Genomic DNA, 22,214 nt, shown 5'->3' on the forward strand with positions numbered 1-22,214 from the left:
GCCCTTACAGGGTCTGGCTAGTCAATACTTCATTCATGTGAAACAGCCCAGCCTTCCTCCAGCTAATTCCTCTTTTGGTCCCAGATCGTTCACAGTGAGTTTATTCCACTTGCAGCAAAGAATCCTCCTAATTAATACAGAACTCCAGGAAAAACAACTGGAGTTAAGACTGAGCTATACTGTCTCCACCTATACTCACCAGAACCAACTATGTTCAGATGAAGTTTGGGAAGCTATAGGAAAATACTTCCAGCATTTTGCTTAGATTGTCGCAGTTGTAGTCTTTTTGTTTTTGTCCCAACCCCAGTTAGAACATTTGTTTAAGGAAACACCTATCTGAAATGTAACAAAAGGAAGTGTACCCCTAGGGTAAAAAGTAAATCTCAAATGGTCTATTCCAAGGAATTATGTTCCAGGATATTTCACAAAAACACTATTTCAGCTACTTCAGAATGAATTTTAAATGTAACACATATAGAAAGATCACATTAACAATTATAATCCTATATACCACTTTATATATAATCGTTTTTGTATGATTACAAGAAACCATTCTTCTTCATTTCCCAACAGTTTTATATTAATGACCACAGGTTTTGGCAGAGCTTAAAGAGTCTGTGCTTTAAGTCTTCTGGAAGCAAATACAAAACTTACTTCTTTGAGGGAATTCATTTTAGCGCTAAAATGTGGTGATTTTAGCATGCGCAGCAGGATGTCTAATCGAAGGTCATCCACCACGGTCACCAGATCCGGCTGGAAACGCATGCAGAGTAACTTGATGGCAGACAAGAGCTCAGGGATGCTAACCAACCTCTTTTATTAAAAGCACACAAACAAAAAAGGAGTCATGAAAACATTTTGATCCCAAATCTTATAATACAGGAATACAGGACATTTTCAACAGCAATGGTTCGGTGTATCTGATACTCCATATGGTCAATTAACTAGTTCGCTATTAAACAAAAGCACACAGGTGAGCAAAGGGAAGGGTCCTGTGAGAATTTCAAAGTCAACAAAATAAAATCATGTTAAATGTTAAAATTGCTTTAAACAACTTTGTATAAGCTTGTAGTATCAAATTATTTTAAAACGTCTTCAATGCTACACCAATTATAATACTATATAAATGAACATGTTAGTAAAATTCTGAATGGTATCACTAAGAACACTAAATTCACTCTATTGATAAGATTTAATGCCAAACTGGTGCTTCACTTTTTGGTTAGAAAATGTATAATTAATATGACGTGAGTTGTATGTGACCAGAATCCAAAGAATCATGGTGTGTGAACCCTGCCCCAGGTCCTGGCTGTGCTTCCAAGGACAAACAGGCACTGGGGCCCATCTGGCTGGAGACAGGATATACCTTGTCTTTGAGGTCCTTCTCCTCCACACTCCGCACATCCTGGATCGTAGTAAGGATGACCGGGTCTAGCATTGGCTGCAGAACAAAAGGGCTGCACTTAATAAAGACTCCTGATTCTGCTCCAGGAACTAGAGAGGAGACACCTCTTCATTCACATTTCACAAAGGAGAAAGTGCAATGCAAAGATGTCAATTCAAGTATGAGCTGCCATAATTTGCTACTACCATCCCAAGTAGGCCCGCAAGGGACTCCATGCCCCAGCTCCTTCAATACCATGTGGGTGCAGTCCCTGTCACCGCTATCTTCGAAGGGTCCTCTTATTTTTTTAAAATATGTTTTATTTATTTATTTATTTTTGCCAATAGATGTTTGATGTTTCTTTTTTTTCCTTCAAATTTTTATTTAAATTCTAGTTAGTTAACATACAGTGCAATATTGGTTTCAAGAGTAGAATTCAGGGATTCTTTTTTTTTTTTTTTTAGTTTTATTTATTTAATATACTTGAGAGAGAGAGAATGAGCACAAGCATTGCAGCGGCAGAGGGAGAGGGAAATGCAGGCTGCCCACTGAGCAGGGAGCCTGACACAAGCCTCGAACCCAGGACCCCAGGATCATGACTTGAACCAAAGGCAGATGCTCAACCCACTGAGACACCCAAGTGCCCCAGAATTCAGTGATTGTAAGGGTCTTTTTCTGCCCCCCACTTAGGATTTTATTTGTCAGAGAGAGAGAAAGAGCAAGAGCATAAGCAGGGGAAGCAGCAGGCAGAGGGAGAAGCAGGCTCTCTGCTGAGCAAGGGGCCCAATGTGGGACTCGACCCCAGGGCCCTGGGATCATGACCTGAGCCAAAGGCACACTTAACTGACTGAGCCACCCAGGCATCCCTTATAAGGGTCTTTTTAAAAAGCAACCAAAGACACATAAACTAAAACATGAAGCATGAGTAGGTATTATTTTTGTAATACAGTAAATATTTTGCATTTGATTTTAACGAATTAATATAAGCACGGAACACAAAAAATGTGCTGCAATATGCACTATTTTTGTGTGCTGATACGAATGAGGCCTACAGAGGAGACTCCTACAACACGATGCTCCATCATTAAGTAACTAAATATTACGTGAGAAGTAGGAAATTATCTAGGTCTAAATGCTCATCTCCATCTAAGTAAAATAATTTTTAAAACTAATCTAGTGACAAGAGAAGATAGACAGTATTTAGCTGTCAAAGCCATGAAGACATTAGCAATGAATTAAAATGACATCGGACAATTATCCAAATAGAATCTCTTCCTTTCTACTCATGCCCCTTGTACAGTGAGGACTGGGGGCTGTTAGGATAAGAGGCAAGCACACTGTTCTCGTCAGCAGCACCGGCCCTGCTTACTTCCCCATGACTGAGACAGCATGATCATTTTACAGACAAGGAGCCCAAGCCACAGACGTAACATATGTCTTCCAAAGTCACAGAAGTAGCGAGTAGTAGAGACAATTGTTGGTTTGTCAAGTAATAGGATGTGAATATGGTATGAGAAAAAGTTCATGGCATGAATAGATCGCTGAATAAATGTAAGGTTGGATAGTTTGGAATAATTAAAATAAAGTTCAATATGCTACAGTTGGAAATTCAATACTTTTTTACTCTTTTTATAACAATATAAAATTCTAAAAATTCTATCAAATCTAGAATTTCTGAATAATTTAATATTCATTAGTAGCTGGAATATTTATGCTAAATCTCTTTCCAACAGAGCAATGCACGGGTAAAAAGCATTTAAAAATCCAATCCTGGCTCTGATTATTAAAAAGCCAAGTATTAAATTATTAATTATTAAATTATTAAAAAGTCAAATGATTTGCCTCTTACATCTTAGTGTTTCAACTACAAAACTAATGATTATATGTTTAATAAGCTGAAAGGACACTAAATGTTTCTAAAGAACTTACTATACAGAATGAAGAAATACATAAACAGCCATCTGATTTCATTTAAAAATCATGCAGGATTACTTTGACATTTAAAGAAAGCATACACTTAGAAATTAATTGGTAGAAATTTCTAGAACATACTAAAACAAATCCTATCTCCCTTGTTAAAATGGCCCTAAATAAATGAGATATTAACAAGAAGGAACAGCGCATACAAACACATTGCTCCCAAAGGACACGATGCTTTCAAAGCCATTTATAGTGACTTAAAAAAATCTCTGTGAAAGTTACAGGTTTCACAGACCTACTTACAAAGAAAATAAAAAATGAAGGTATTTCAAAGTGACACTTCATTCAGTAAAACTTGTTAATTGCAACGGAAAGGAAAAAGAACATACAATAGGCCTTAAGCATTAGAAAATGGATACAACCAGCTTCGACTACGAGATGACCTGCTGACTTACGACCTGCAGACCTGCAGCGGCAGGAAATCAAACAAGATGTGCTGTGAGGCTGCTATTCACTTAGCTAGTGAGCAAGCCCAGTGGGTTGCTCAACACTGCTCTCATTTAATACATAATGGCACTGCATCCTTAAACAATCTTGTGAAGGGGGCTGGGATATATGCTGGCTACTTTATAGATAAGGAAACAAAAATACATGTAACTGTATATATTTGATAGAAGAATAAGCTAAAAAGGTAAAGAATCTTCTTAAATATCAGAGGTCTCCTATACCTTAAATTATTAATCATTTTGTAGTTATCTTCTGATAATATTTTTACTCAAAAAATAGCTAATCTCAAAAAAAGAAGTTACTTCAGATTAGGCACAATTCTGAACAATCCAATAAAAAGATAATGATGACTGTTGGTGTGTCTTAGGTCACCTTCTGTGTAAATGTAAAGTGGCCTCATCTTACCTGAACCACCGAGGAATTGAGGTACTCTGCACACACCCCTAAGGGCTGCACCAATGCTGAGACTGCCTGAAAACAAGGACAGTGCAGGTTAGACATCAATGCGAGAGGGTTGTTTCCTTTCAGCATTTAACAGCCCCTTTTAATGTATCAGAGACAATTTGAAATGGTGACTTGATCAAGTCATGAATGAAGACATGGACAAACCATTTTCCTGGACAGGAAGAACTGATATCAAGGTGTCAATCTATTTAAACTGGTATAGAAATTTAATGTAATTTAAATCATAATATGCCAATAAAACTTTGGAGGACTGGATGAAAGATTATTGAAGTTCCTATCACAGAATACTAAAAACTTTTATTTGAAAAAGGAGAGAAGAGTTGGTGAAGGTGTGAAGGGGTGAAATGTGCCTTCAACAAAAAATATCAAAAACTTCCATGAAGAAAATTATAAACCTTTACTAAAATACATAAAACAACGCCCAAATAAACAAGGAGATACCATGTTCTTGAAATGGAAAAGACCAGTACTGCAATTTTCCATACACTGACCTATAAATTTAACACAATTCCAAACATGATCTCAGTGGGATTTTCTGCAGGACTACCTGACATGTTGACTACATTCAAAGACTCAAACTATGAGAATGATCAAGAGAATCTGAGAGAAGAATGATGTTGGGCAGACTGGAGCTACCAAAGATGCAAACAGGAGAGCAAGAGTATACAGATGGGCAAAGAATGAACAGACGAATAAAAAACTGGAACAGAAGTCCAGGAACACACCCATACACACGTGGGGCTTTGACATGCGATAGAGCCAACACATCAAAATAGTAGAGGAAAACAGGGATTAGTCATTACAGAATCTTGTAACAATTAGTTATCTATTTGGAAGAAAATGAAATTGGAGCTCTATCTTACATAATATATAAAAAGAAATTCTAAATGAATTCAAGAACTAGGTATAAAAAATAAGACTGCAAAAGTATAAAATGAAACGAGTATTTTTATAACTTTGAGATGGGAGAACATTCCCTAAGCAAGTTAGGAAACTTTTAAGCTATTAAGGAAAAAAATCATATACATAAAATGTGGAAGCTTCTGTACAGCAAAAGACACTATCAATAAAATTAAGAAGCAAAAGACTGGAAGAAAAAATTCACACATACATAAAAGTAGACAGGGCACTGATATGCTGAACATAAAAAGAAATCCTGAAAATTAGTAAGACAACCCCAAAATAACTTAAAAAACTAGATCAATTTACGAAGAAATGCAAATAGCCAATAATCACATGATGAAATGCTCAAATTCACAGGAAGTCAGAGTATTTCAAATTAAACAATAAAATGCTACTTTTGTCCATTATAATGAAAAAATTAAAGGTGGAAAATATTCAGTACTAACAAGAGAAACAGGAAAGGAGTTTATAGGAGTACAGACTGGAACAAGCTTTTTGGAAAGAGATTTAATACTACTGATTCTAATTTAAAAATGTACATAGTCTTTAACCCAGAAATCCCATTTTCTAGGAATATGTCCTTCAGAAATGGTAGCATATGCACATAAAGACAAATCTATACGGGAAGCTCTCTGAAGAGCAAAAACTTAGAAATAATCCAATGCCCATTAATAAATGACAGCATCAGGGTAGAACAGGTGTAGGAACAGATGAGAGCCATTAAAAACGATGACAGTGCTGACCTGGAAAGATGTCCATGATAGATTGTTAAATGAAAATATGCTACTACGTATAGCTTGATTATAATTCAGTTTTAAAGAGAGAAAGAAAAAGAGGGAAAGAACATGCACAGGTATATTTTACATAAATTTAGGCAAAAGTCAGAAAAGCTATGCATTAAATGGGTAGCTATTACCTAGGAGGTAGGTATATGTGCGTGGGTGTGGGGGACAGGCAACTTTCATTCCGTACTTTGTACAGGTATTTTTCACTGATGAATTGTGAATGACGTTTTTCCCCAGTATTTTTCAAATTCAAAACTACGTAGATATAAACGTAAATGTAAAATGAATGCATTTACTTGTACTCGGTGGCCTGAATTTATTCTAGGACATAACCACCTCCTTAACTGGTCAGAAAGCAGGCCTTTATTGTGAAATTTTAATCATACTTGTTTGCTAAAATTAGAGTCTCAATCTTTGGAAATCTCTTTCTCCTATGACTGAATTTTATCATCTCCTCAAATACAATCTAAACAATATAATTATGTATCGACTGCAGCAACAACACGGTTGTTCTGAAAAATGGCAAAAATCCTGGAGGAATCTTTAGCTTCAAGATATCTGATAAAAATGAGGGTAAGGCCAGATTCCTATATATCTACCCTTAGCCAATTTTCTTCCAAGTAAGCGAGAAAGTTGGGATGCTCTGTATTTTTTTTTTTAAGATTTTATTTATTTATTCGACAGAGATAGAGACAGCCAGTGAGAGAGGGAACACAAGCAGGGGGGAGTGCAAGAGGAAGAAGCAGGCTCATAGTGGAGGAGCCTGATGTGGGGCTCGATCCCATAACGCTGGGAACACGCCCTGAGCCGAAGGCAGACGCTCAACCGCTGTGCCACCCAGGCGCCCCTGTATTTTTTTTTTTTAAATAAATTAACTCGGCCAGAAACTAGTGAGTGTTTTAAAATTAAAAAAAAAAAAATGAAGCTAATTTCTGATATGACCAATGACCTATACAGCCAGTTCTTGAGAAATAATAAAGTGGATAAAACCCTATATCCAAATAGATTTTTGTTTTAAAAGCTTTGTTTCTTATTTCACTACTCGTTATTTTCCCGGTCAACAGTCACTTCTAATATGCTCAATCCATTCAACGGGGATCCAAACGACAGCCTAACAACCTAGCTCACGTCAGGGAAGGTAGAAGCCACTGCCCAGTCAGTGTTAGCAGCAGTATTTATGAACCGGCAGGCACCTGATCTTTCACCATGAACGGTGGCAAGAAAGGGTGAGGCTCTCTCCTCGATGTTATTACCGTCCTCACCCAAAGATGGACCGGGGGAGTCAGCTGATTAGCCACGGTTCCTCAGGAATAACTGCTGTTCTACGCACAATACTGCATCACTTCGGGGCAACGTACTACCTTCTGTTCTGATCACACCACCGTAGTAGCGGTGTGCCTTATACACGGCAAGTACATAATGAGTAGCTGGCTGAGCAAGTAACTAGAAAACAGAATAAAGTGCTCTGAGTTACAAACAGGTCAGCACTCCGCGAAAAATTAAAGAGTAAGTTATTCCCCCTTACCACAAGGTGAAACTTTTTTGAGAAAATGAAGTCATAAAAGAGAATGGTATTGTGCCTGAGGGAAGAGTCTAATCAGCTCTTGTTATAGCCCTTTGTTAACTATCCATCGCTGTAACACCAAAAAGCTAACAACCTTCAAATGAAATACTTTATTTGTGCCTGGGACTAGGAACCACATTGTCATGTGAATCACGACATTGTTACGTACACATGCACTTGCCACAGACAGCAACTGTCCTTAAAAAGCAAGGTAATTTCATATAACCCTCACAAATTAAGAGACAAATATCACAGGCAAAGGGAAGTGAAGTAAAAAAGAGCAAACACCCTTCACTGAAACTGGGTTATGATTAGGAGCAAGTATTCCTTTGGTTACCAGAACCATGGGAGGTGCTCCCGCAGGGATAACTCACATGGTAACGTTTCCCTTCCTGTGTCATGACTGTGTCCCTTGGGTTACGTACCAGCCCGAATAAAGTGAACTTCCACTTTGGGCATATTTAGTGATTTAACTTACCCCAAGTTCTATATCTTCTGAATGAAGCTTGGCTTGGATTGCTGCAAACCCACCTAATTCTCCAAACTGAGGGGAAAAAAGGGCACAAATTATTTTTAAAATGCTGTACCTTAATAATTTAAGCAAAAAACGAAGACTACCATTCTACCCTATCAACATGGTCTATGTAATACTGATCTTGAGAGTCCCGTCCCAAAGATCATCTAACGTTCCTGTGATACTCTGCAGGAGGCGTGCCAAGCCCGAACGCCAAGGTTCATCTGTATGAACAGCACGCGTGAAAAAGAGGAGCAACGACAGAATCTACCTCCTTAGGAGAAAAATTCTTATGACTCTCTCTGAGCTCTCATTTACTGAAAATACCAAGCTCTAGGCAGTCTCATTAGAGGAAGGAAAACATGACCGTATTAATAAAAGTTGTTTACCTTATTTACCAAATCCACAACCCATCCATGAGGCTCCTGTGAGAAAAGAAAACAGAAATTGAGATGGCAAGACGAGAACTTCCCCATTGATTCTTGTATTTCTTTTAACTTCAGTCAAAAGTTGGAGGAAAAAAAATATGAAGATTTGAAAAATATTTCAAAAGGCTTTTCTACACGTTGCTCCACGTGAGTCTGGGCCATCACTGTACACGATTTCCGGAGGCTGTGCGTCCGTGCTGGGATGGCACCGCTACAGCGTAGCGCGTCTGTGCATTTCTGCGTGGCTGAGAGCAGGGGCTCAAGCTCTCCAAGGTGCAGGATAACTTGAGTTAAATTCTCTAAGAAAATTACATTTTAGAAATCAGGAATTCCTAATCTAAGGAGTAGCAGATCCCGAATAAAGAGGCTAAGTTTCAGTCCCAGCTGTCCCACTAATTGGTGCCCTGGAGCACGCACTTTCTTTTCTCTGCTTTCCCTCCCTGCTTTCCTTTTCTAAGCAATTCACTGATCCGGGGGCTGAATACCATTGTGGGGGAGCAGTGACTATGAAAAGATGTGGTCCCCGCTTTCATGGAGCTCATACTGTAGCAGCGTCCACAAAAGCAAGTAAACCAACACATACCTAAAACCTAATTCAGTCTAGGCTCAATCCCACAAAAGGAAAAACCACATAAAGGTCCTCAAATGAGAAACGGAAGGAGCCTACTCTGCCTAGAGTGGTGGTCACGGAAACCCTCTCCGAAGTGGTCTTCGAGCTGGATCCTACAGAATGACAGCGATTTAGCCATTCAAAGAGTACAGGCAGAGAGGCCGAAATGGAAAAGGTCCCATTTGGGGAAGGCCATGAAGAGGAACTGGGAGGGACTCTCCCAGCTGGGACAGAGTGAGCTGGGGAGAGCAGCATGAGTGGAGCTGTCGAGAGAGGCAAAGCCCAGATCCTGCGGAAACGTGTAGACTGGGATTGGAAGGAAAGCAACAAAAGCGTTTAAACCAGAAAGTGACACGTTTTATAAGATGACCAGTCTCGCAGTTGTCTGGAGGATGGAACAAAATGGACGAAGGCAAGTGGAAGGGAGAGACGGCAGTTGGAAGACAAGTGCAGTAACCAGGTAAGACGTGACAGTGTCATGGGCAGGGTGGCAGCAGCAGAGACAGAGAGAACTGAACACCTTTGAGATGAACTCCAAGGACGTGTTTATGGTTGGAGGTGGGTCATAAGGGATGAATCGTGGTGGACGCCTATGCTTCTGGCTTGAGCACCTACGTAGTTGGGGATGCTGTTTACTGATGGGGAGAAGAAGGAAGGCTGGGGAGACAGAAGGAAGATCCATTTCAGGCACACTAAGTTTGAGACATCTGTGTAGTGACCAAGAGGAAAACAGCTGGCCCTTCAAGTCTGGTGTGCTCAGAGAAGAGGTTTGGGCCACAGAGATAGAATCTGAAGGGCCATGAGCACAAAGATGGCATTTACATCCAGGAGAATGGAAGACAGTTCTTAGGGAAAGCATAATGAACAAAGAGAAGGTGGCTCTGGGTCAAAGCTGAATGGAGGTGAAGGAATCAAGGAGGGCAATGCGATGATTTACAGAGTAGGTGAAGAAGCAAGAGACTACAGAGGACTGATTTTGGGGAGGCAGGAACTGACAGTGACTGCCACTGTTGATAGGGCCAAGAGACATTTCCTGTGGCTCTGGGAACATGGAGGCTGTTGGTGCCTCCGAGAGTGCTTTCAGCAGAATGTTAGAGAAAAGAGGTCACGGAGACTTCGGTCTCGTTACCCTAAACACCTCTCTAACTGAAGAGCGCTACCACCACCAGACAAAAACTTTAAAAAAAATTTTTTAAAACACACAGTTGAGTTGGCACAAAGTGCTCAGAAGCTGAAAACAAAGAGAAAGCAGAAATCGTGTGAGGTAAACAGATTCTGAGGCCAGCCTTCAGGGTGCAGGCTGTGGCCTCCATTTTCACAGCCAAGGCAGGGCTGGGAGATAAGAGGAGAGAGTCACATAAAGCTGGCACTCAAAGGGCTGCCATCTCAGTGTAAGGTGAACTGAAAGAACTTGCCTGCAAGAAAGGGAGAACAGGGAAGCCTGCCTACCTTGACTCTGATCCTGGATGGAGGGGAGTAAAAAACTCTCCAAGAGTCTGTAAACATAGACTAGCCTCACACGGCTTCGCTTCTCAAATTCATACTAACTTTGGGGCGTTGGGTGGCTCAGAAGGTTGGCCGGCCGACTCTTGGTTTCGGCTCAGGTCATGATCTCAGGGTGGTGAGATGGAGCCCCGGGTCAGGTTCTGTGCTCCGCGTGGCGTCTGCTTGAGATTCTCTCTCTCCCTCTCCCCCTGCCCCTGCTCACACTCTCTCTGTCTCTAGAATAAGATATACTTATTTATATCTTTAAAAAAAAATTCACACTGACTTGATGGTTTGAAATACCTTAAGCTGAGAATTTATTCTAAAGTGTTCCCAGACTGAAGTGCTCCCAGACACCTGGAAGAAGTAAAGGTAAACCCTCTTTGAAGGAAGAAACTTTCAATCCAGGCTTCAAACAATCCTCCCAGATTAATTTTCAAGAAATACGACTTCACAGAGAAACAAATAAAAAAAAATATATATATATATAAATATAATGGTATATACACATACAGACATAAAACAAGTTGAAGTTAGTAATATATATATACTATGGTAATATATATACTATGGTAACATATATTATGGTATATACACATACAGACACAAAACAAGCTGAAGTTAGTAAAAGCCAACAGAATCAAACCTGCAGATATCAGACACAGAACACAAACACACAGGAGAATGAAAACACGAGGCAGGAATGTGAGATAATAAAAATGAGTAAACAAAGTCCAACGAGAACCAAATAGAATTTATATAATTGAAGAAAAGTCACTGAAATTGAAGACTAAACGAACAGGTTAGACAGCAAACCTGATAATGAGCAGAACCACAATTAGTGAACTAAACCCCGGATCTGAAGAAATGATCAGAACTTGCAGCACAAGGACATAGGAAGATGGGAAAATGAGAGGTTAAGGGACACAGAGGACAGACACAAAGGTTTAACATGTATCCACCTGAAGTTCTGAAGAAGAAAGACTGATTAGTGGGGAAGAGGCAAGACAGTGGCTGAGAAGTTTCCAGAATTGATACAAGATATTAATCCTTAGATTTAAAAGCCCAATGAATCTGAAGCAAAATAAATAAAATGAATACCATAGTCACAGGAGTCAAACTGCCAAACATCAGAGAGAAAGAGGAGATTGCCAAGAACAGCCGTGGAGAAGGGACAGACTTCTTACAAAAGCAACAATAGTCAGACCAACCACCAACTTCTCGACAGCAATAATCAAATCCAGAAGACAGTGACATAGTATCTTTGACATTCTGAAAGTTTAACAGTCAATCTAGAATTTAAAGCCCAGAGGCAATACTCTCTGAGGCATGGGAAATAAAGTTCAGGCCATCAAAAACAAAGACTTGACCACCAATGGGCCCTTACTAAAGGACCCTTTTGAGGATGCACTCCAGAAAGAAGAAAAATGACCCCAGTGGAAGCGATACAGAAGGTATGGTAGTCAGTGAGACAGTACATACATACGGCTAGGTCAAAACGCCATATAAGAGAACAATGATGGTATCTGTTTGAGGGTCAAGCAAGACAGAGAGGACTAAGACACTGCACGATAAAGAAAGGGGACAAGAGTAAACAAGTCAGGCGGGGACTGGGCACACAAAACATTCCAAGGTCTTTATGTGCTGCTCAGAAGACGATAAAGATATTCTGAAATTCTGATTTCCTTCACTTAAGTTACAGTTCTAGGGTAACTAGTAAAAGAATAAGTGGGAGGGGAGAACACAGAATCTTCTCTGGTAGTGGTGTGGAGGGGCAGAGAACCATGATGAAGCTAGACAGGGATGTGGGATCAAAGGCAGAATTTTTAAAGATGGGCAAGACTAGTGCACGATGTACACAACAGGAATGCTCCGACAGAGAGGAAAAGACCGAGGATACCAAAGGACAGAAAACCCAAGGAGGAAAATGCTTGAGAAGGCAAGAAGAAAGAGGATGATCTCGGGGCTCTGCAGGAGGGAGAAATCCTGTGCAGTCCTGAGAGGAAATACACAGACTGACCCTTTCTGGTCCTGGATGTCACGTGTGGAGACTGAGGGGAAGAGAAGGAACATGCGCAGAGTACTTATAATAGTGAACCCCTGGCGTTAGTGTTTCTGTATACAGTTGTCATCCAACCTTCACAACAAAACTGAAGGCGAGGTTTTAATATTTTGGGAGGCAAGACTGGATGTAGTTACAGACGCAGACAACAAGGTTGGGTTACGTGGGTTCTTCCCGTGACTAGGTCTGTGGACTCAGGCAAGGACTCAACTTCTGTGTGCCTCAGTTTCTCGTCCATGAAATGGGGTCAAAAATAGTACTTCACTCACTCAGTTGTTGTGGAGATCAAATGCCACAGTGTCTACTCACTGACCTTTCCCCTTGGCCCTCATCCCCTTGTCTCTGGAGGACTGCCTGACCCTCCCGGACAGCACTGGCCACGCCCTCCCGCGGTCCACATTACTACGGCTGCATGTACTGCTTATGGTACCTTAGCTTTTGTTTTCACATTTCCTCCGCTAGCTGTAAGTTAGGAGCCACGGCTTATTACTCTTTATATGACTGCTGAACTAAACTTCTACTTTGACTAAAGCAATGGACAAGTTTTTCTACGTACTCGATTGACTCCTTTCAACGGTTTCCCTAAAACCAGAGTTCTATCAACAGACTGTTTACATTATGTACTCCTTGTGGGTATGATGTTATTGGGCACACTGTAGGCCTTTAAATATAAAATAAAGATAATTGGTTCTTGGCTTGGAAAAAACCCCAAAGCTTTAATGCTTCTGGAATTTAAAAGAAAATGATACATGAGACTACCTTCTAGATTATTTTTTCTAGTCATAATTAGCCATTTCAAATGGTTTCAAATGCTCTAGCTTCTCAAACATCTCTGGGAAACTGGGACACCCATTAAACTGGGGTTCTGACCATTCAATAGATAGGGCCCTGATGTCATGCGGTCATTTCGCATTTTGCTAAACATCATTTCAAATCTATAAAATTCTTTATGATGTTGGTTAATAGCTGTGGAAAAATATGCAATATCTGAAAAAAGTCAAGCAATTTTATGAGCCATATGGAATATCTGTCATTTTTCACAGACTGTTTTAATCCTTCCACGTAAATTTTTATAGCACAAAAAATCTTTTTCAATACATTTCTCTATAAAATGACGGAACAAGACCATGTTTACCTTTTGGAAAGTAGACACAGGTGAAACAGCAAACATATTTCCCTCCCCAAACACTTCTGTCCAATTCCTTTGAGACACTTTCATTCTGTTTTTGAAATGGTATTCATTATCAGGATTGAAAGCCTAGATTCAAAGAGAACAGAGAAGCACTATTATTATCTATTTCTATAGCAACAAATATTAGCATTAGAAAAGAGGAAAATATAGCTTGGACTCCTTCGGTAATGGAATCTTCCAAACATCACCCAGTGTGTATTCCTGGGCTAGTGCAGAAGAGCAGAGGAGCGAGGCAGAGCTCTCTCCTCTCCTCTCCTCTCCTCTCCTCTCCTCTCCTCTCCTGTCCTGTCCGGCGGCCGCCGGGAGGGAAGGCAGGGCGCACGGCCAGGAGCTGCCCCAGGTACAGCCAGGCAGCAGGGCCGTAAAGGCCCCTTCTTCACACAGCTACTGGGACTAGTCAGGGAAAGAGGCCAGAAACCAAACCGCAGGAGCACCCCATGTGAAAGCATTTATGATGTGAATAATTAGGAAGACATGAGGGAAAGCAATTTAATTATTCTAAGAGCTGAGAAAGCTATTTAAATTAGAAAGGTATTTTGTTAAAACTGAGAACACAGAATGAATGGCTGCTCTGATTTTAAAATAAAAAGCAAGGTCCCTAACAGCTAAGTTAATATCTTTAACAATATCATTATCACTCATTATTAATGACAAGTCAGAGGACAGCTGGTGTTTTAAACAAAATCAAAACACAAAGTACTTCATTTTAGAGATACTGTACCATTGTAAGCACACCCAGGAGACCAGTGGGAATTGGATCTTGTTTAATTCTCTCTGCAACCAATTCTATTAATAGCATCAACATGTTGTAGATTCCTTCATGAATTTCAGTACCCCACTTGTGAACAGCACTCGAAGTCAGGAGCTACAAAAACAAAGGGCGCTTTAGAGCCTAACTTGAAAAGAAAAAGTCTATTGTTTATCAGTTCAATCTTGAATAATCAAGAGATGAGTACCACAGTATCACTTTTATGCAGATGACTTGCTTTAAAACCCCTATAGCCTGCAGCCCATCTACTTGCTCAATGATTTCAGAGTCAACGTTGAGTTTTGTTTTCGAACGTTAATTTCCTTACATTGAAGCAGCTGGTTTAAAAGAAAATTTTCGTTTTCCTACTTTTCGTTATTACTAAGGGATGTCAAGTGGTGTACAACAAGTAAGAACCTGAGACCAAATCCTGGAACTACTACTGTTTTATAGCTGGATGGCCTTGGACAAAAAATTACCTGAGTTCCCAGAGGCTCAGGTGTCTCACGTCTAAAGAGGCAAAATTCCTACCCACTTCACACAGATGTGAAGAGCAGCAAAAGATAAAACAAATGTGAAAGTGTTTTATAAATAATAAGGTATTATTATTAATATATTATGGCGGCCACTATTAACCAGTATTCCTAGAATCTAAGAAATGTACGCTATGTTTCATGATTTGAGCATACATATTCTTGTTGTATTTTAAGTATCTCAGAAACGGGACCACATCTTCCTACCTGTTGACCAGATGACAGCAGGACTCTGAATGTGAAAAAAATTTTAGAAATACTTTACCAGATTATTTTGTTTATATTTTCCTTTTTGATATGTATAGAAGTAACATTCAATTTTAAAAAATGTTTAAGCAAATCTAAAAGAGCTCTAAGTGATAAGGCACTGTAACATTTCACAGCTATTTTTCTTAAATATAAAACAAAATATACAAACAAAGGTGCATCTTACACTCAGCATCTTAGATTCATTAAAAAGGAGGGAAAAGGCATGTAGATGAATCTAAAATAATCATCAGTGGATTTCTCCAATCCTCAGTCTAGTCCTTGGGGAAATCTAATGCAGGAACAACTTGGCGGAACGGGGAATGAGAAATCAGAGAGTTTCACTTAATATAATAATGGCAAATTAGTATGGTGGTTTCATGTTTTTGTAAGATTTCCCCTCAGAAGGAAAATACTATGCAATAAAAATTCCAACTTGGTCACACTGAGAACCCCTTAACAAGAACAGCTTGAAGGAGCCCAAACTTCTTTAGCTGCAGAGAAAACCCCCAAGTCCAGATTTTCTAAATACCAATTAGCTGCACAATTTGCTCAAACGAGCAATAATCCTAAGACTGATTTTATATAAACCAATGAGTTACTTTCTTTTTCCAAGAATTTTTGCCTGCCTCTATCTTCTTCCTATACTTAAATACTAAAGCAAAATGAAGCAGATTAGCATTTGAGAAGGGTCATATGACTACAAAATAAAATGTATGAGAATTTAGCACCACTCCCTCTGTTGCCTTCTCATTTGTTCAGTTTTGAATGTGGGGAAGCCGTGCTCATGGTTTAAACGTCACTGTGCACTATGGCCAGACCTAGCTTTCCCTTCCCTGCTTGAACACTCAGTGAAGAATCCAGGCTGGCCTGAAGGTAAAAGGTGAAGAAGGCAGACATGACAACAGGCCCTTTGGTGCGCCTTATTCGTATAGCTGCTTATTACTTACACCCTCCCTTCTAATGACACATTTGAGGTGGCTTGTAAGAGATGTCAAGGGGAAGAGGGTAGAGGGATAGTCATCATACCAGGAAACAAAGATAGGGAAACGATACCAATTATATAAAATACTACTGAGTTTTCTGGTAGCCAAGTCTAAAGGCACACAGAATTCTGTAAATTAAATTCCGATTTAATTAAAAGAAAGTATGCTTTATTGATGTGGCAGCGAACCTTTTTAATAGCTCTAAACTGTAAAGAGAATTTAACGTATCAATTTTACATAAACAACACCGAACAATATAACAGAGGGTACCCTTGTGCTTGTAGTTTCATGGAAAAAAAACAACCTAGCAACCAACGGCTGGACCACTTATTACACTATTACAAACAGGTGAGGACATAATATAAAACTGTTTTCTGAAGTGTCTCTGCACAGAGTTACGTAATATGCTCTAAATACGTAACTTGCTGGTGACCTGTGTTGACATAGGGCTCTCTGGATCTGGAGATCATCAAACTAAAGGTCCTTATACTGATAAATCCTTTTCCATGACTCTGAATAAAGTTGCATTTTCTTTCTCTATAAATTTATGCATACAGCATAATGTATCACAGTATGTTACATTATAAAAATTATATTTTTAAAAAAATTACTATAATTCTTAACACAATTTGTAAAAGCTTAAAATAATTTTAAATGATAAATTGGTAGATGAATTCATCCAAAATGAACATACGTCTTGATTCCATGTAATCTCTGCCCAAATGACAATTTTAAAGAATTTCGCACTTTTTTCAAAGATGCAGCTGTTTTTGTTCCTAAAATTAATTTTGGTTTTTTTAAGCCTTGAATCAAGGGAGAGTCGATCAAGATGTAGATGGGAATAATAGTTTACAAATGAACAGTTTATTTTACTGGGTTTTAAGATAAATACAATCTTCACCCATCTGTAGTTCTAGTGGCTTCCTTGCATATGGGACAAAAATGGATGTCAAAACCCAGAAGGACAAGACAGCAGGGAGACTCATTCATTCAGCAAAGATTTACTGAGCTCTCTCTTGGAGGTAGGCACTGACTATACGCTGGGGAAAACGACAGTATCTGTAACATTGTCTCTGCTCTTTGGGGATTCGGGACTCATGTCCTGAAAAGGGAATCATGCTGAGTTAGACTGCTTTCAGAAACACAAGTCCTGTGATCTCCTATTCTCCCTGTTAAGAAAAATTGTTTTATAAGCGATGTGACCAGAAGGGGAGGAAGCACATCACTCTAGCCCTGCCACAGATACTGCCACATGCCTGCCATTTTGCCATGAAACCTACTCAACCCGGCCAAACTTTGTATAGTTCAAAATGCCTGCTTCTGTCTCAGTTCAACAATCAGTACAAATGGCTTGTATTTTGATAAATATGCATTATCTTTCTAAATGCCAGAAGCCTTACATTAGTAGGAAATGTGATTTCCTAGTATAGGTAAGTCATAACCTATTCTTTGGCCATTAAAGAGAAGGAAGTAAAAGTGACAGCCACCCAAAGACATGCACAAACAACTAAATATAGAAGTAAATCATTCATAAGCCCCAAATTCGGAGTGACTTTGTTCATAGCAGGGGATTCCTCAGTTGAACGAGACTCATAAATGGGTCTCACACAAAAAACTAAAACTAAAACAAAAAGCCTGTTCATTCTCACCCCCACCCAAAAAACCAGACTAGCACATTTTTTCTTACCTTTTTAAAGGCTTCAGGCATACACCTATCCATAAATCTTTTACAATTCTCATCAGACTCGGAAAGACCTTAGTAAAATAAATGAAACAATACGCCTTACTAAGATTTTAGGCAGATTTCAGGAATCACATATATCATTCCAAATTCGTAATGCATGGAACTATTTCATTATAGAAACTTTGATTCTTAAGAGATTATTTAGGCAGAATATATATATTCTGATGAAGGAACAGACTATCACAGTATTAATGTATTTGTTAACAGCACAATATATTAGTATGTATTAATTCATAAACATTTATTAATAATATAATAAATAATTAGAAGTGAAATGGTTAAACTCATGTTTCCATTGTCAGACTAACTTCAAATAATCTGACTTAATGCCAACAGCTGCTTCTTACTAACTGTTGTTTTTCTGAACAGCTCTATAAAAACACCAATGTTCTCAATAGATACCAAAATCACTCTTCTTCCCTAAAACAAACCAAGGGACTCTTGTGTCAAATGCACAGAGTTCTGCCTGGCACACAACAGGTGATGAAAATTTGCTAAGTGAATGAATGAATCCACTGTTAAAATTATCCTTTGGAACACATTGTTTAAAAAAACTTAATAATGTATTTTGCTTGTCATTGGGAATACTGTTGGACACATTTTCTTTTTTTCAGACCCACCACGTAGCATAGTACCTACATCCTAACAGGCACGCAATAAATGCTGGTGCTGAGAAGCCCGTCATAAAGTGCCATTAAAGGCCGTGAGAATGAAATCTGATTCCAGTCAAAATATTTCCTTTTGATGTGCCTCATATTTAATCATGGTGGTAAACTATGCATACTTTTAATGAGGGGGAAAAAACCACAAAACAGTGGACCAATTCATCTCACTTTATAACCGAACTGAATATGAAAAATAAATTGTTTTTTCTTCAATGTATTTAGAGTCTAGAAGCTTCCTTATATTGACACCCATTTTCCAACCTGAAGATATTTTATTACTCTATTAGTTTAACATCTGTAAAGCACTTAAGACAGTGCCAAATATTTAATATGCACAAAATGTTCACTAAATAAATATTACTTTCTTCACTTAAAGAATAAAAAGCCACTGAATTGAACCTTAAAGTGCTCCAAGCTTTTGTGGAAAACGTTCATTTCAATTTCTATAAGGCTTTTCAATTATATTTTAAAGACTCTCATACTCTGTTGGAGCTAGAAGAAAACAGTTTAATTCAAAGCTTTTATTCCACAGGGGCTACAGCAAGACTAGGAGAGTAAACGATCAAATATTATACAGATGCGTGATCATACAAGAGTGAAGATTAACATCAGGCCTCCTATCAAAACAAACAAACAGTCCCCTCCTCCTGTGTCCTGCAGTGAGAACTTACCAAGTCTGGCCAGATAGGTAGATGCCAACAGGCATTTGCCTAGTGATTCTTCTCGCTTATAAGGGATGGACCAGTGATCAGTCAAAACGCGGCTTTCCAGTTCATACAAATTGGTTGTAGGGAATTCAATTCCTTCCCCTGAGCAGTTTCCGTTTTCATCATTCTTCTGACAAAAAGGTATTATGGTAAGAAAACAAATATACACGCTCATTAGTGACTTCTGTAAAATGGCTCACCTGGGCACAGAGCAGACGCTGACCCAGTGGTAGCTGTGAACACTGAGTGTGGATTCCCCAACTCTTTCCTCATGGTCACATCTTTTGCCAGACTATCTCAGATACTCCCAGCTCTTGTCATGGTGGCACCCCTGCTCTCGCAGAGGCCAGCTCACCTCTTTCTTCAATCTCTTGTTATGAAAGAGCACACCCACCTTCCCCTGTTTTCAGAAGGGAGAGGTTTCCCCAAAGAGTTCTCCATATTGCTGTCTCCATCTACTCACACTGACTCACCCCTGACCCCACACCGGTATGGTGGCCACCACTGTCATTAAATCCAATGAACAGTTTCAGTCCTTTTCTTCCTTCTCAGCAGTATTTGCCCTTCTTGCCCGCTCCCTCTTCTTGAAGTGTTAGCTTACATCCCTCACCTCCTGGGAGGGCACACCGCCCTGTTCTCATCCAGCGGGTCTTGTTCTGTTCTGTTCTGTCTCTTCTGGTACACCCCCTCTTCCTGACCATCAAATACTGGAGCTTCTCAAACCTCAGTGCTAGGCTCTCTCCTCTCAGTGAAGGGCAGCACAGCCAGAAATCAAGGACTCATTCTTAAAACCCTGTTCTCCCATCCCCCCTCCAAGACCTGGTGATGAGACCACCTAAATTTCTTTCAAATAATCTACCTCTGTCCACCTCCACGGAGAGAGCGCTACTCCTGAATACACCCGTCTACCTTCTTTAACCTATGTAACTCCTGTGCATCCTTAACTCTTTCAGAAAAGCCCTTCTGGAACTCCTAAACTATACCGAATTCCTCTCATTATTTTATAATCTTACCACCCTGAACTTCTCTTTCATGGCACTGCTCACAAATTTTACACTTATTTGTCATATATTTTATGTTTGCTGCCACTAGACAAACTCCATGAAGACGTGGACCCTGTCCAGTTTTGACTGCCTTTGGTGCCTAACACAAAGCAGGTATTTAATATATGTTGTTAAGTAGAAAAATACTTCATGCAAACAAGGTTTCAACTACCAGCAGGGTAACTGTCAGACTTTCCATCAGTTCTTACCACAGTAATTTGTTATAAAGCTAACTGGGCCCCTCCCCCAAACTGCCTAATACCTACTCTGGTTTCTTTAAAACCTAAATATTTTCACAATTCACTCTATAATTTAATCATTACAAAATAAAATCATTCCATTAAAAAATTACCTTTAGCCTCAGTTAAGGAAAAGACCATAAATATAAAGCAGAAGTGATAAAAATACACAGAAGAAAATGATTTTCAATCCCATATGAGATCTAAAGGAATGTGACACTTTTTTTTTTTTAGGTTCATGGTTAAACTGGGATGAAAATAAGACAAAAAACAGAAAGGTGATGAAAAACTAAAAATGAAGTAGACAACAATGTAAATTGGAGGTGAAGGGTGGTGGGTGAAGGGTGGGGGTGGGCGAAATAGGTTTAGAATCATAAATATATGGGAGTATATTATATGGGAGTATATTCCATAATATATGGAATATATGGGAGTATATATGGGAGTATAATATATGGGAGTATATTCCATAATATATGGAAGTAGACAACAATGTAAATTGGAGGTGAAGGGTGGTGGGTGAAGGGTGGGGGTGGGCGAAATAGGTTTAGAATCATAATATATAGGGAAAATTCAGTTTTTAAAATATAACACTTCTCAGAAATACATGTAATTAATAAGTTCTGTAAACAAAATAGTTTTACTTAAAGGAAAACTGAGGATACTCTCATAAGAGTAAAGATTTTAGTATATTTTCAAAACTGTTTACTTGTTAAATGCTTAAATTTATTAACCTAGGATCAAAGTAGAATTAAGGCATAAAAAAATAAAATTCAACTGGATGACATACTATGCTATTGCTACAAAATATCTATCATTAATTTCTACAGGAGTTAATAGATCAAATCATGTATGAAATCATTAAATGCACCGAGCAGCTACTAAAACTATGAGCTTCCAAAAAGGGCTGCTGCCTTTCCAGGAGTCACAAGAGAGCTGTGTCCTCTCCCTGCTCTCCAGCAGGTGAGGACACAATGAGGTCAGCAGCCACCTATGACTGGGAGGAGGGCCCTCACTAGAACTGGACCATGTGGGCACTCTGATCTTGGACTCCCAGACTCCAGAACAGTGTGAAATGAATTTCTGCTGTTCATAAGCCAAAAAACAAGCAACCAAAGAGCTAAGAGCTTCCTCTGGGGACCGGGACGGGGGGCAAGGTCTTTAGCATCAGTAATGAGGTGAGTATCATGTGCGCACTGAAGTAATGCACCATGAAGTCACAACGTCACTTCTGTGGTCAACCTCCCAAATATGCAAAGCCTGAATCTAGTCATCAGGAAACCCAACATGAGGAACACTAAAAAAATAAGTAGCCTGTATTCTTCAAAAAATGTCAAAGTCATGGAAGACTGAGGGTGACTAGACAGACAAATAGCTCAGCGGGACACGGGCTCCTTGATTAGATCTCAAAAGAGGAATTTTTTTGTTTTACTTTACTTCTTGGCTTCAAAGGACTTTAGTACGGGATCAATGTTAATTTCCTC

At 39.2% G+C, this 22,214-nt stretch overlaps 1 protein-coding gene across 1 annotated transcript in view; it reads right to left on the minus strand.

Annotated features, from left to right (window-relative positions):
* USP24 (ubiquitin specific peptidase 24) overlaps window positions 1–22,214 on the minus strand; it is a 132,950-nt gene that overhangs the window by 82,929 nt on the left and 27,807 nt on the right. Inside the window, exons 4-12 of the mRNA XM_034641292.1 lie at window positions 19,413–19,578; window positions 18,020–18,087; window positions 14,541–14,684; window positions 13,763–13,885; window positions 8,432–8,467; window positions 8,007–8,072; window positions 4,217–4,282; window positions 1,367–1,441; window positions 655–813 (exon numbers count right to left, since the gene is read on the minus strand). Coding sequence (XP_034497183.1) covers window positions 655–813; window positions 1,367–1,441; window positions 4,217–4,282; window positions 8,007–8,072; window positions 8,432–8,467; window positions 13,763–13,885; window positions 14,541–14,684; window positions 18,020–18,087; window positions 19,413–19,578 — 903 coding nt within the window. The remainder of the gene's footprint in view (window positions 1–654; window positions 814–1,366; window positions 1,442–4,216; window positions 4,283–8,006; window positions 8,073–8,431; window positions 8,468–13,762; window positions 13,886–14,540; window positions 14,685–18,019; window positions 18,088–19,412; window positions 19,579–22,214) is intronic.

The sequence above is a fragment of the Ailuropoda melanoleuca genome, chromosome 2 (assembly GCF_002007445.2).
Source record: "Ailuropoda melanoleuca isolate Jingjing chromosome 2, ASM200744v2, whole genome shotgun sequence".
In the NCBI taxonomy this organism is placed as follows: domain Eukaryota; kingdom Metazoa; phylum Chordata; class Mammalia; order Carnivora; family Ursidae; genus Ailuropoda; species Ailuropoda melanoleuca.